Source organism: Cydia pomonella, chromosome 12 (assembly GCF_033807575.1).
Source record: "Cydia pomonella isolate Wapato2018A chromosome 12, ilCydPomo1, whole genome shotgun sequence".
Taxonomy (NCBI): Eukaryota; Metazoa; Arthropoda; class Insecta; order Lepidoptera; family Tortricidae; genus Cydia; species Cydia pomonella.
In genome coordinates, this window is record NC_084714.1 from 9,153,780 (window position 1) to 9,166,838 (window position 13,059).

At 36.2% G+C, this 13,059-nt stretch overlaps 1 protein-coding gene across 1 annotated transcript in view; it reads right to left on the reverse strand.

Moving 5' to 3' along the window:
* The window catches only part of LOC133523440 (breast cancer anti-estrogen resistance protein 1), a 108,764-nt gene extending 98,753 nt beyond the window's left edge, over positions 1–10,011 (reverse strand). Inside the window, exon 1 of the mRNA XM_061859020.1 lies at positions 9,042–10,011. Coding sequence (XP_061715004.1) covers positions 9,042–9,095 — 54 coding nt within the window. The 5' untranslated portion in view covers positions 9,096–10,011. The remainder of the gene's footprint in view (positions 1–9,041) is intronic.
* Between the last annotated feature and the right edge of the window lie 3,048 nt (positions 10,012–13,059).

The following is a 13,059-nucleotide window of genomic DNA, read 5'->3' on the forward strand; positions in this document are numbered from 1 at the left end:
GCTGGAGTGAAGTAAAGACTCGAGTAACAATATTCTTACCCCCGGAGTTACACACAATATTTTTCATCACTCTTACGAAGAAAAAACTAAATTTTAAGTGACGTTTCAAACATTCGTCTGCCATTTTGTAATTTCTTGGCAGGTGAGGCATCGAAGGCACAGACCTATTCGGCATTCAGCCACGACTGAAAATTATGTAAAAATATTTTAAACGGCTGTTAAATTAATCAAATTAAATAATTTTAAACCTTAACAAACATATTAAATTATAAACGTCAGTAATATAAAAGTAAAACTCATTTATGCTACATGGTTGACTGGTAGAGAATGCCTCATAGCATTAAGTCCGCCTTTTGTACTATAAGGTTTTCTTTTGTGCAATAAAGATTAAATAAATAATAAATAATTTAAAAAAATAGCTTTAACTCCCTAGGAAGTTATAGCTTTTTATATATCTTTATATATAGGTCTTTCTCCTTCTGTACACCTGCATGAAATAAGATCTTTTTCGAGCAAGTGTCATGATAAGAATCCTGAAATTTTTATATTCGTAATTTTTATATCAGAATAGGCCTCAATATTTGACCCTTGACTTTTGTGTTACTTTTAGAATTTGTAGCCTGGAGTATGCAAACATACAACTATGTCCCTGCCCTTTTGTCTATAATGACAACTTTGTTACTTATAAAAAATATATATAAAATATTAGGTATCGTTAGTGGCGTTAGTGCGGCATTAGAAGGTGATTGCGACATTATGTTAATATATAATTTAAAAAAATACATAATTTACAAGTATAAAAATCAAATTTGGGGACAAAAATCCTAACCTAGTAAATAAGTGACATGTTATTAATCATGTACATTACAAGTTACAAGGATTTTCGCAGCGCTTTGTCCGTCTTTTTACTATTAAGAGAAGACTTTTTGCAATAACTAAAAAACGGCTGAATCGATCATGTTCGCTATAGTTCTTATTGAAGGTACTTATTAAGCTTTAATTTCACAATTTTTAGGGTTCCGTATCCAAAGGGTAAAACGGGACCCTATTACTAAGACTCCGCTGTCCGTCCGTCCGTCCGTCCATCTGTCACCAGGCTGTATGTCATGAACCGTGATAGTTAGACAGCTAAAATTTTCACAGATGATGTATTTCTGTTGCCGCTATAACAACAAATACTAGAACGTACGGAATCCTCGGTGGGCGAGTCCGACTCGCACTTGGTGGGTTTTTTTTTTATATTTTTTGGACTCAAGATTCAAAAGTTTCAAGAGGAGGGGGGAGCAAATTTTTTTTCTAAGCGATTATTTCCGAAAATATTTACTTCATCAAAAAAATCCCATACTGTGTGGAAGGAACCTAAAAAAAATATTTCACTGTTCGGTGGCCATGCATTATTTATATATCCATGCCAAATTGCAACTTTCTAACAATAACGATCACGGAGCAAAGCCGCGAACGGAGAGACAGACGGACATGGCGAAACTACGTACTTACAAGGGTTCCTAGTTGACTACGCTCAACGATGTCCACCGAGGAAGATCTTCTAAGGGCTACACCCAGAGGGCTAAAAGTGGCAAAGCATGGGCAGACAAAAATGTAGTTTTAAGAAGTTTGATAACTTTACACGAAGAAGAAAAAGTTGACTACGGAACCCTACAAAGAAACACAGAACAGGAAAATTCATTAGTATATAGGCGAACTTATCCCTTTCAGGGATCTCGTCCAGTTAACCTTTGAGCAATTGAAGGAGATTTGAAGACTGTAGACATCCTGGACAAAACGGCATAAAAAGTAAGTAGGTAATTTAAGTATCGGAAACAAGCACAATAAGTACCTAGAGTGTTATTTTAAACGTCAAACTTCTATGAAATTATGACGTTTACTTAACACTTGCATAGGTTGGGCTATCAAATCGCTGCCAACATACCTTGGGCTGACTCAGTGACTCTATCACGACTCGCACATTGCCGCATACCTATTACAAATATAAAAAAATACATTTTTTTTTGACTTTATTAAATGATTAATGGTTCCCATAAGTGCGGGTAATTTCTGTACTAGATACCTATCCTATGCCCTATACATACTACTACTATTTTCAATTAGACATAGGAATGCCTACCAACTGTGATATGGATGTTCTCCGTACAATTTTTCTTTTATTTAAGCGGGTCATACAGAGTAAGATTTTGTGTTTAATGTAAATGTGACCGTCAATTTCGCTCTACTGGCAATCTCTCTCTTTCTATCCCCACTCATAGAACAAGCTTCATGTCTAACTCTTACGCCATTCAGGCAGCACGTCTCTGGAACGGTCTTCCCCCTAACATTAGAAAAGCTCCCAACAAGTTTGCTTTCAAAAATCTTTGCGTAATTTATTTGCTGGCAGTTTAAAGATCAATTAAGTATCAGTCTCACGAATCGGTTATGTATATTATGTATATATATGTATATATTTATTTATGTAATGTATGTATGTGTTTTTATGTATTTAAGTAGTTTATAATTAATTTATGTGTATTAGGACTCTAATTCTTTCAATAACAATTTCTTTTAGTTTTAAACGCGCCGCCTACAATCTTTGCTGCTTTGGCCTAAGGTTGACTGGTAGAGAATGCCTCATGGCATTAAGTTCGCCTTTTGTACATTAAGTTTGTCTTTTGTGCAATAAAGTTTTAAATAAATAAATAAATTGTAAGGTACAGTCAGCATCAAAAGTAGCGGATCAAATAACACTCTCAATTCTGTAGCAGCTTAACAAAAAGTGACGTCTTTAATATACACAACTAAAACTGTAAAAAATATACTTTTGAACGCAAATTTTAGAAATTTATCTATGATTGGGGAAGTTATGCGGGTTATAAGATGCTTTTGGCGCGTTGTTTCATGTTTCATTATACGAGTATGTCAATCAGATATTTAGGGAATAGTTAAAAATACAAATATAACGTAAATTTGGGCTATACTCGTATTTGAATACAAAGACGATGAATTCGTAATTCACATAATTATCACTTACCGTATTATTTCTGTAACCGTGAACTTTTTATCTACGATTGTTTTAAAGCGAACAAAACAAAACCAAATGCACGATAAACTTAAAAAGAAAACGGTATTTTAATAAAAACCCTTAAAACAGCAACTCATTGAAGTGTTGCTGGCAGTAGCCGCATGCTTTTTTGCCACCAAACCACTGAATAAAAAAGGCTGGCTACCACTTGACTTTACCTGGGACACTTTTTATTTACGTTTGCACCCGCCTGACAAAAATTCTAATGACTTTTGACAAGCCGTGCAAGACGTACAGATTTGTCAGGCATGTGTTCTTTAGATGAATTTGTCTCGTCAGCGTCACACGTTGCCAAACTATGGTGTTATACATATGTATTAGCAAAAGTAGCAAACATGCATAGAGTTGTACCAAGCTAACTTCATGGCATTTGTAATGACAAAATATGGGAATGTCAATATAAATTTCGAATATGACGTTTATATTGACACCCCCACACTATGTTGTATCAAAATCGGTGAAGAGTTAGGTAAGATACTGTATTTAATACATAAAATATATAAATATTTACCTATAATTAAAGTATTAGGATGTCACTTATAGCATTTCTTCTTATAAGCTGCCGGGACGGGATAACGAAAAAAAAAAACAGTAACCGTAGTCAATTCTATCCTCGGACCCAGGAATAGTTGTTTTGATACACAATAAAAGTAGAAGCAGATAACATAAACCGGACCCAAATAACACTAGACCCTACTGATAGTGTTGCGTTCCTGGCGGTGAGTAAGGTTGCCAGAGCTCACCGAGGTTGCGAAGTATTAGGGTCGGCAACGCGCATGTTACACCTCTGGAGTTGTAGGCGTACATAGGCTACGGAGACTGCTTACCATCAGACGGGCCGTATGCCACCGACGTACGATAAAAAAAGTTGAAAGTAGATTGTTGAATAAATAACATAAGTTTGTGCGCGGGGTCTTAGAAGGCTATATAAATATACAAGACATTTATGAATGGACGAGGGTGCAAGGAGCGCGTGGGCGCAAGGCTGCAGGCGCATTCGGTAGCGCGCCCACTTTTCCTCTCGGCTACATTCACCGTTCCAGATTACGTCACCTGCCTTGCTAGTGGGCAGAAACAGACTACGTTCATTAATGAATAAATTGAGAACAGGAGGTGATATTCTGGGTATTGGCTTTGTGCGAAATGCGTGGTGGGTCCGCTCTTGTGCTACTGAAAGTTATGACTGAGGGCCTACCGCCAACATCTAAAAATCGAAAATCGTTATCTGCCTTTCTATCGCTCTTGAATATTCACCCTCTGATGACCGAACTCGAAATCACAAAAAAATGAACTTTCGTAAGCTTCTACCCTTCTTACTATGTTCATCTGGCAATCTAGTTAGTCAGTGACAATCAAAAATATATACCTAGTCAGTATTTTTTAAATAATAATAACGTTTATTGCTTTCACATTGGTTTTCATAGATATGTTCTTAACGAATAATGTTTCACAATATGACATCCTGTAGGTAATAAGGGTATTGCAATTTTATGTAACACTAACACATAAAATAATTATAAGGAAGCTTATTGGGGATGCGAGATTGGTAGAGGCTAGACTGCAGAGCCTAGAACACCGTAGAAAGGTAGCCTGTTTATCGGTATTCTACAGGATACATTTCGGGGAGTGTGCGATGGGATTACATAATCTTATCCCCCCATCTCCGTTCTGCCACCGTGGGACTAGACGCGGACTTGCGTTTCACCCTTACGTCGTTACTTTACCACTGATTCGCACTAAACGCTACGCATCCAGCTTTATCATGCGTACGGCTAAGGAGTGGAATTCACTTCCTGCAAATCTATTCCCAGTCCACTATAACTTGGACCTTTTTAAATCGAGAGTGAATAGACATCTTTTAGGTAAGCATGTTCCATCCTAGACTACATCGGCACTTTCCATCAGGTGAGATTGTGGTCAAATGCTTACCTTTTCGGAATAAAAAAAAAAAAAAAAAAAAAAATAACATACAATTTACAGACCATACTTTGTTTGTTTGCAACAATTTGAATTTATATGCGATGCTGTTAAGGTTACAGAGCTACTGTGAGGTTTCAAGAAAGGACAATTATAGTAAAAACAGCAGTCTTAGATGTTTGAGTCAATTGTCAGAACGTGAAAAACCACGTGTACCTAATACCACCAAATCTAAAATAATTTATTGCCTATGCAGTTTACTTACAAAATGCATAATAAAATCGAACAAAGACAATTGATAAAACAAAACATGCCTACGTGTAAAACATAATGTGTAACATGAAACATGATATATTATTATGTTAAGGTATAGCGGTTCCTATCACTCAGGTAAATTCTCACCTCATTGAAACCAATATAATGAGATCTTTGGTTGTACATAGTTGATACGAACTCAAGGTACGCTGGTGTGCACATGCTAGCCGTGAATTGGGTAAGAAATGGGAACCCAGTCTCTACATCCATTCATCTTAATTCAAAAGAACTTGACGCTCATATAGGTTGCTTGTAATACAAAGTGGTATCGTATCTGTACGTTCAGTTTTGGCGAAAATACTATCGGTGGCTTTGCCGTACTGTTCAACCAAATGGAATGGAATCCTGGTTTTCCATGGGCATTGGTTAAAGTGACATCATAAGAAAACCCTGTTAGTATTATATAAGGTAAAGATCCGTAAGTTCGTGATAGTACGTTATTTTGTGAGTTTTTTTTCTGGCTCCAATAATAAGCAATTTATATCTTTTTTATTGAAATTATACATAAGAAAAAAAAACTATTATATTTAATCTCTTAAAAAAACCAAGGACCAATATTTTAGTGCCTAACTAAACTGAAAGTAATACTTTCAGACGCGCAACTGTCAGACGGCCGCGATTGGCCGCGATCAGCTGTGTTGTATGCGTGCATTTTTTGTAGCCGTAAGGTGAGCGCTCTAACTTGTTAAGCTTATAGGAAGGAAAATGTAAACCCATTCGAATAAAAGTTTTTGAGAGTGTTTATGTGGGTTCCTTTATTTTTTTTATTTTGGGTTTTATTTATTTTTGTTTAAGTCTATAACATATAAGATAGTTCATTATTAATTTACGTACTTTCAATATGATCGACTAAATTAATGCGGAAGTTAAAAAAAATCAGTAACATGACGTAAGGTACTGCTTTTTTGCTACTTTTTCCCTAGTTCGTGACATATAAATCTATAGTGATACCTATGTAACATATACACAGGAACGACTTACGCAATGTACTTAGAATCAGTATATTTCTGAACATTAAGCAGGTAGGAATCTTAACTTGTTGAGATTTTAGTTAAATATTTATTTATTTATTTAATCTTTATTGCACAAAACATGAAGGTACAATTGGCGGACTCAATGCCTTAAGGCATTCTCTACCAGTCAACCAATATTGTTTTTTTTTTAATTGTACCGGGACATGCAAGGAACAAAATTCTGCTTACTCAAAAGCTTTCAAGGTATTATCATGCTTAGTATACCTATTTAAAAAAAATACGAATTCTCAAGAGCCTTAACCTGCCGAAACAGGGGCCCTTTACCTTATGCAATAGTAACTATGTCTGTCTATTAACCGCTAAACCGATTAACATTAAAGATATGGAGATATTTTGAGGCCTGGAGAAGGATATAGAGTATAGGGTAGTTTTTATCAATCATTATCATAATTCCACGCAGATGAAGGAAGTTGTAGGCAGAAGCTAGTCCTAATAAATTTCATAGGTAGGAACTATTGGTTGTGTTATTCAAAATAAAATAAAATGCGGTCAAATAATGTTGTGTGTGTACCTAAATGCGGCTAAACTGCGATTTTGTCGAAACAATACAAGATAAATAAGGAATACCTAAAGATGCGAGCAATGAGTAACACTTAGTCACGTTAACATCCTTCCCAAGGTTCCGTGTGCATTGGCTTGCAATCGACGGCGTATTGTTCCTGAACTTTATGGACCCGGACGAAATTGAGGTCAAAAGTTGATTATTGTCTGGCATTGAGTGTTAACGTGGTATTTAATATAATTCATACTCTTTTGAATGAGTTATAAAATATTTAGTTTTTAATTTTACGGTTCAGATACTTAGTAAAATGATTGCGAAATATCGACTGGTTGTGAACGTCCATGTGAAATGAATCTAATAATTTTAGAGAACCATGAAATGCAATACAATGACAAAAAAGTTAAGTGTTATATCATACCCTTGAAGCTAATGCATTTAACCCCGACAACAGTAGTCTGTACTGTCGTACAGACTTTTCGTTATTTTTGTACCTACCTAATAGTGCGCCATTTCTATTTTTTTTATGTGCAATAAAGTTTATAATAAATAAATTAATAAATATTAGGTACCTAATAATAAGTGAGTAATAAGCACTTTCCCAGGGGGCCTAGCCAACCTGTCAACCGTAAATCGACAAACGCCAATCGGGATGACAGATGCTACGAAAAATCACGTGACTATTTCCATATATGCATTATTTCGGTATCGATTGCCGTTTTCTGTCAACGATTGTCATCTTGGCTAGGCCCCCAGGACTGCGTACCTCATAAATTGTAAAGGCAGATAAAATATTCAACTAAGTACTTATAAATATCATAAGTAATCATGCAACTCAGACTGTGCTCTTTAGCGAGATTTTCTTGAGGGACCACATGAGGGGCTTTTCAAAGAAGTAGTAAACAGCTATCTAAAATGTCGATACCCCTAGAGTTAAGCGTACTTGGATATCGTCGTAAATTACCAACGGATATTGGTTAGGGGTAAGCGGGGAAATTGGGAACACTAAACTTCAAACGCTCTAATATAAAAATGTCACAAACTGAATCAATTTTGATGCTAACCGTTACTTTGGTCATCTGTCTATCTACTTTTAATGTTATCCTACTAAATTTGGACGAAAACAAAAACCTTGCCGTTTCTTTTTACCCGATACCGTATGGGGTAATTGGAAACACTGAAGATTTCCAATTTAGTATGACTTTTCAATGATCTTTTTTCATCTCACAGGATACATAAAACTTTGCAAAGTTTAAAAATATTGACTACTATACTATATACGTCTTCTCAGGTCAAGACCAGGATACGTGATACGTGGAAGGGAGGAGGGAGGCCTTTGCCCAGCAGTGGAACACTCAAGGCTCATATAAATAAATAAATAACCAGGTCTTCTCTATCCACTCTGGTGTTCTTGTACCTTTTCATTTGGAGATGGTCTGTTTTCTGGTAGTGGGTGCCTGGACTGCTTGGTGAGAATAGGGCAGAGTGGCGCTCTCTGGGTAAGATCCTGTTTGGGTCACTGAGCCAGTGAAGTAAGTAATTAAAAAATATTGCATTTTCAATCAGTATGTAGGTAGTAGGAATCATTAAGAATGCAAGGGATAATTGGGAACGCTCTCGTTTCCTTAGTTCCTAATTACCCCAAATGATTAGTATTAATCAAAATGAGTATCACTCATGATTGTATTTTTGATGAATTTGAAACCACCTAGGATTTGGAAGCAGATACCATATACAAGATAATCAAAATTTGGAGTATTCAACTCCAAAAACTCCATGCATACATCTATCAATATATATGATAAAAATTATACTTAACAAAAATTTAAATTTTTTTGTTTGATTAATCGTCACTAACTATAAGTGAATTAAGCACATTAAGGCCTCTTCATGTTTGTTTTTGTGCAATTAGAAGTAATATATATCTCACTGTTTTTATCCCGATTCCCCCACTACTAACTTACTAATTTACCATAACTTGATTTCATAGAGTATAGGAAAGAGAAGATACAGCGATATAAAAGAAACTTTTGTAAGGCACATGCTTGCGGCCTTCCCAAACTAAATCTCATTTTAATTTGAATTTAATGAGTTATAATCATTAAATCAGAGTAGGTAGGTAACTTCTAGGTTAAATTAAGTCATGTTTATATATATATATGTATATATATATATATATATATATATATATTGTTCGACTTACCTGTACATTTTCCATACCGCCATCATACAGGGTCCAACGTCCGTAAGTCGTCATGCTTAGGTACTTAATTTCCAACCAAAGGTAGAATCATCACATCACGCCCTGTACCTCATGTACCTGTTGGCACAACACAATCGATCCTTAAGAACGGCTCGATTTTTAATCGATCACTAAATCACGTTTTTTTTTCAATTAGTTTAGGTAGGTAGTTCATAGGCACAAGCAAAGCCCAGGCAACTCACTTTGACACTGCGGCTCGAGAAATAAACTGAACTGTTTTTCTCATCGATATAGCGTATCGTCGCAAAATACCAACATACGCGTGACCTCGAGATCTTTTACAATTCTGCCTAATCGGAGATCACTTTTATACTGGTTTCTTGAGACAAATGCTAAGTAAAAGTGAATAAGAGCCTTGTTTAGTGCTTGATTAGCACAGCGTGCGCAAATTACTCGACCAACCGCGGCCCGACGCAAATTCAAATTCATTGTCCACTCGATTCATTGATCTCAATGACTAAATAAACGATATGGTCCTTGGGACCGTTTACTAACACTGATTTGTTTATTGGTGAATTAAGCGCTGCTATAGATATGTTTGATGTGGTTCTTAGGGCATCTGAACGAGGCTCACCGAGTTTTTTAATCAATAGCATCAGTCTACAAAAAACAGGACTGGTTAACCTAAAGGATAACCAAGCTACTATACCGACCTACGCCTACAATAGCGCATTTTGCTATTGTTGTGTGCACATCGCATATGCATCGCGTCAACAAACGACAACGCAATGCCATCACAATTCACCGAACAACCACTTCTGTATCAAATCGAACGCGGGACTTTCGGGCTACAAGTCATCATCAAATAGTCAAAGTTGGCATAGATATACTTCCTTACTTACTGCTGTGTTGCAGTGACCCGAAGTAAATATTGGCCTCCGACACCAAAAAACTGGCCAGTCGACGGCGCAGAGTTCGCTAAGGTTTTTTGCACTTCGTCTCTGCGGCGGTACCTACGCATAGATGTGTGGGTAAAACATATGCGGCAGCGGAGATATACATACACTTTATTATTTCTTACTGGGGGCTCAGCCAAGACGACAATTTTTGATAGAAAACGCCATTCGAAACTTATATAATGTATGGAAATAGTCTCGTGACTTTTCGCAGCATTTGTCATCCCGATACATTTGTCGAGGAACGATTGTCACAATTCAGTCTGCTTGTATTTATATTCAAACCTTTCTAATGAAAAAAGTTACTGTCGCGAAAAATCCCAGTTACACGAATTATACGACCAGCGACAGAATAGCGACTGTATCGCAACAGTGTTACAACTGCAACGCAACAAAGTCATCGTGTGCGATAGATCTAAGTAACAAGTGACTGTGGGAGCTCGCGCATAGTTTCACGTAGCTATCAACTGACGCTGATCAAGCAGTTTAATAAGGCCACCTTGTGCCTACGCAGTGTTGAATTTCTACGAATGTGTTGGCAAAAATACTTTACAATGCGTCTGAACTACCTGTAGAAATACTGTGTACTTATACGAAATGCAAAATGGTCAATGGTGTCAAAAACTTATTTAAATAATAGGTATCTATTATTGAAATAAACATGAATACCTAAGTACGCAGGAGTACCTACTTATACAATATATTCATACCGTATAAAGAACAATAAATATTTTATTAATACCTACCTTATATTTTATTATAAGTACAACTTATTTACTATGTTAAAGGATACATACATCATAGGTAATAACAGGCTAGCTAGGCATCATTGAACGATTTAAGCTTTCAAATAAATAGATAGAATAAAGTAAGGACTAAAAATTGCGGATGTTACCTATTTTAAGTATGTATTTAATAATAATACTTACAAAAACACGTTGAGTTAAAAATCGGTTCCTTTGGTCCTATTATTACGTTATCTAAAATCTAATTAACACACAGACATCTCTTGGCATTGGCATACGGCAAAGATGTTGCATAATTTTGTACCTACTTATTTTGTAAAGGACTAGGTACGTAAGTACTTAATTCACAACTATCCTCGCTGCTTGATGCCTTGCTCATATTAAAAGTTAACCCACGTTATTTTACTTAGTAAACAAAACTGCTCTTACTGTAACTAATTAGGACGAACATAAACAAAACATTGCAAATTATACCATAATGCGAAAGACATAAAAGTTAAATTGTTGCAACTGCTACTTTTTCGCTAATGATGCGAACGGCAAAGTGAAGCCGCTAATGGCTAGAGTACTGTTATATGGAAGAGCGAAAAATTTTACGACCAAACTTGAACTGCCGGTCCATTTGCACGTTTCATATCTTAGTAGTGGAATAATTTTAAAATACCTACTTAAGCTTAAAACGAACTGTGATATATTCTTGCAGCTTCAGTCTTGCAAGTACGTGCGCTTATGAAAGCATAGAGGTACCGTACGTTACACTTTTTGAAACCGCAGACGGCAGACCCCTAAGAAACCCTAAGAAAACCGTAACCCTATGAAATTAATCGCAGCTAGTGCGTTATATTCTAAGCCTTACGTACGGTATTTATGTGAACCGATTTTCACTAAATTTTATAAGCTCCTCAATCAGGGCGAAATTAATACGAAATCACAATTTTAGCCAATAAAAATAATTTTCAGTGTAATTACGCATTTACCGTACGTTTTCATAACTCGGAAGTCGTAAGATTTTGTACCAAATTGTACACATAACACCAAAGAAAATTACAACTATTGTAGATGGCGCTGTACCACTTGTTTACACGTGTTTACGCGGTAATGTTTATCAAAAATTTTAGTTCCAATTACGAATTCAGTCACCACAAAACATGGCGCCGTAATGCGCCATATAGTTATGCTGTCAAACTATACTAACGGGGTATGATTTTTCTGAATGTACACTCTTCTATAATCAGTAACTATTTGCTACTTACTACCTAAGTGAATAAGTTCGCTCCGTACAGATCTCATACCCAACCAAAACAACGAAATAAATTGCCCGCGCCATTGCAACAATTACTTTCGTTGTTTGGGCTTGTTTCGCGGAGCGTGGTTACATTGAGTCACTGTCATTTTGCCATATAAAGTAAAAAGATGCAGCACAAATATTTGGGTAAAATCCCGATAGAATTTAGCAACAAATGCTATCCTAGTCTTGCGCGGTTCAGAAGATTTTACACATTGCCGCGCAGCGCAATTATTACACAGAACATCCTCATCTGGAGTCTGGAGTGCATATTGGTTTTCAACAAAGACTGTAGGCATGAGTCTGGGGTCATTATCCTTTTCCTAAAAAAATATAGTGCGATTCCATGAATCATGATTTTTACTATCTGACCGCGCCATCTGGCAACCCTTTCGCGAACTAACAAAACGTGTCAGACACTGTAGAGTTAAATTTATATTAGTCCAAGTGTACAGTCAGCATCAAAAGTAGCGGATGAAACAACGCACCAAAAGTATCTGATATTCCGGATAAATTGTCTAAATGTAGGTAAATCTCTAAAATACACGTCCATCCAAAAGTATATCTTTTACAGTCTAAACTGTTCTACATATAGCACTACCACTTTTAATTAAGGTGTTACAGAATGGTAGAAACTTTTGAAGCGTTGTTTGATCCGCTACTTTTGATACCGACTGTACCTACTCTACAACAAATTTAAGCAAGTCAAATAGTTTTATTTAAACTACCCGTGGCTCGGCAAACATCGCTCTCAGTGCCGGATCGTCCATATAACTATTCCCACCTGCTTGCCTGATTTTCACTTAGTACTTTTCTATCAAAGATAATTTGAAATAGAAGTGGATTATCAAAGAAAACTTTGTAGCCACAGTAAATTGACTGCCATCTTTCGACACATGATTGAAACTTTTAGAACGCCATTTGACCTTGATCCTTATTCTTTCACTAATTTGTTAAATATCAAAAAGTGGCACCATCTAATAGATAAAAGGCCAAAGATATAGCGGCAACGTTTCGAGTGATGGCGCCAC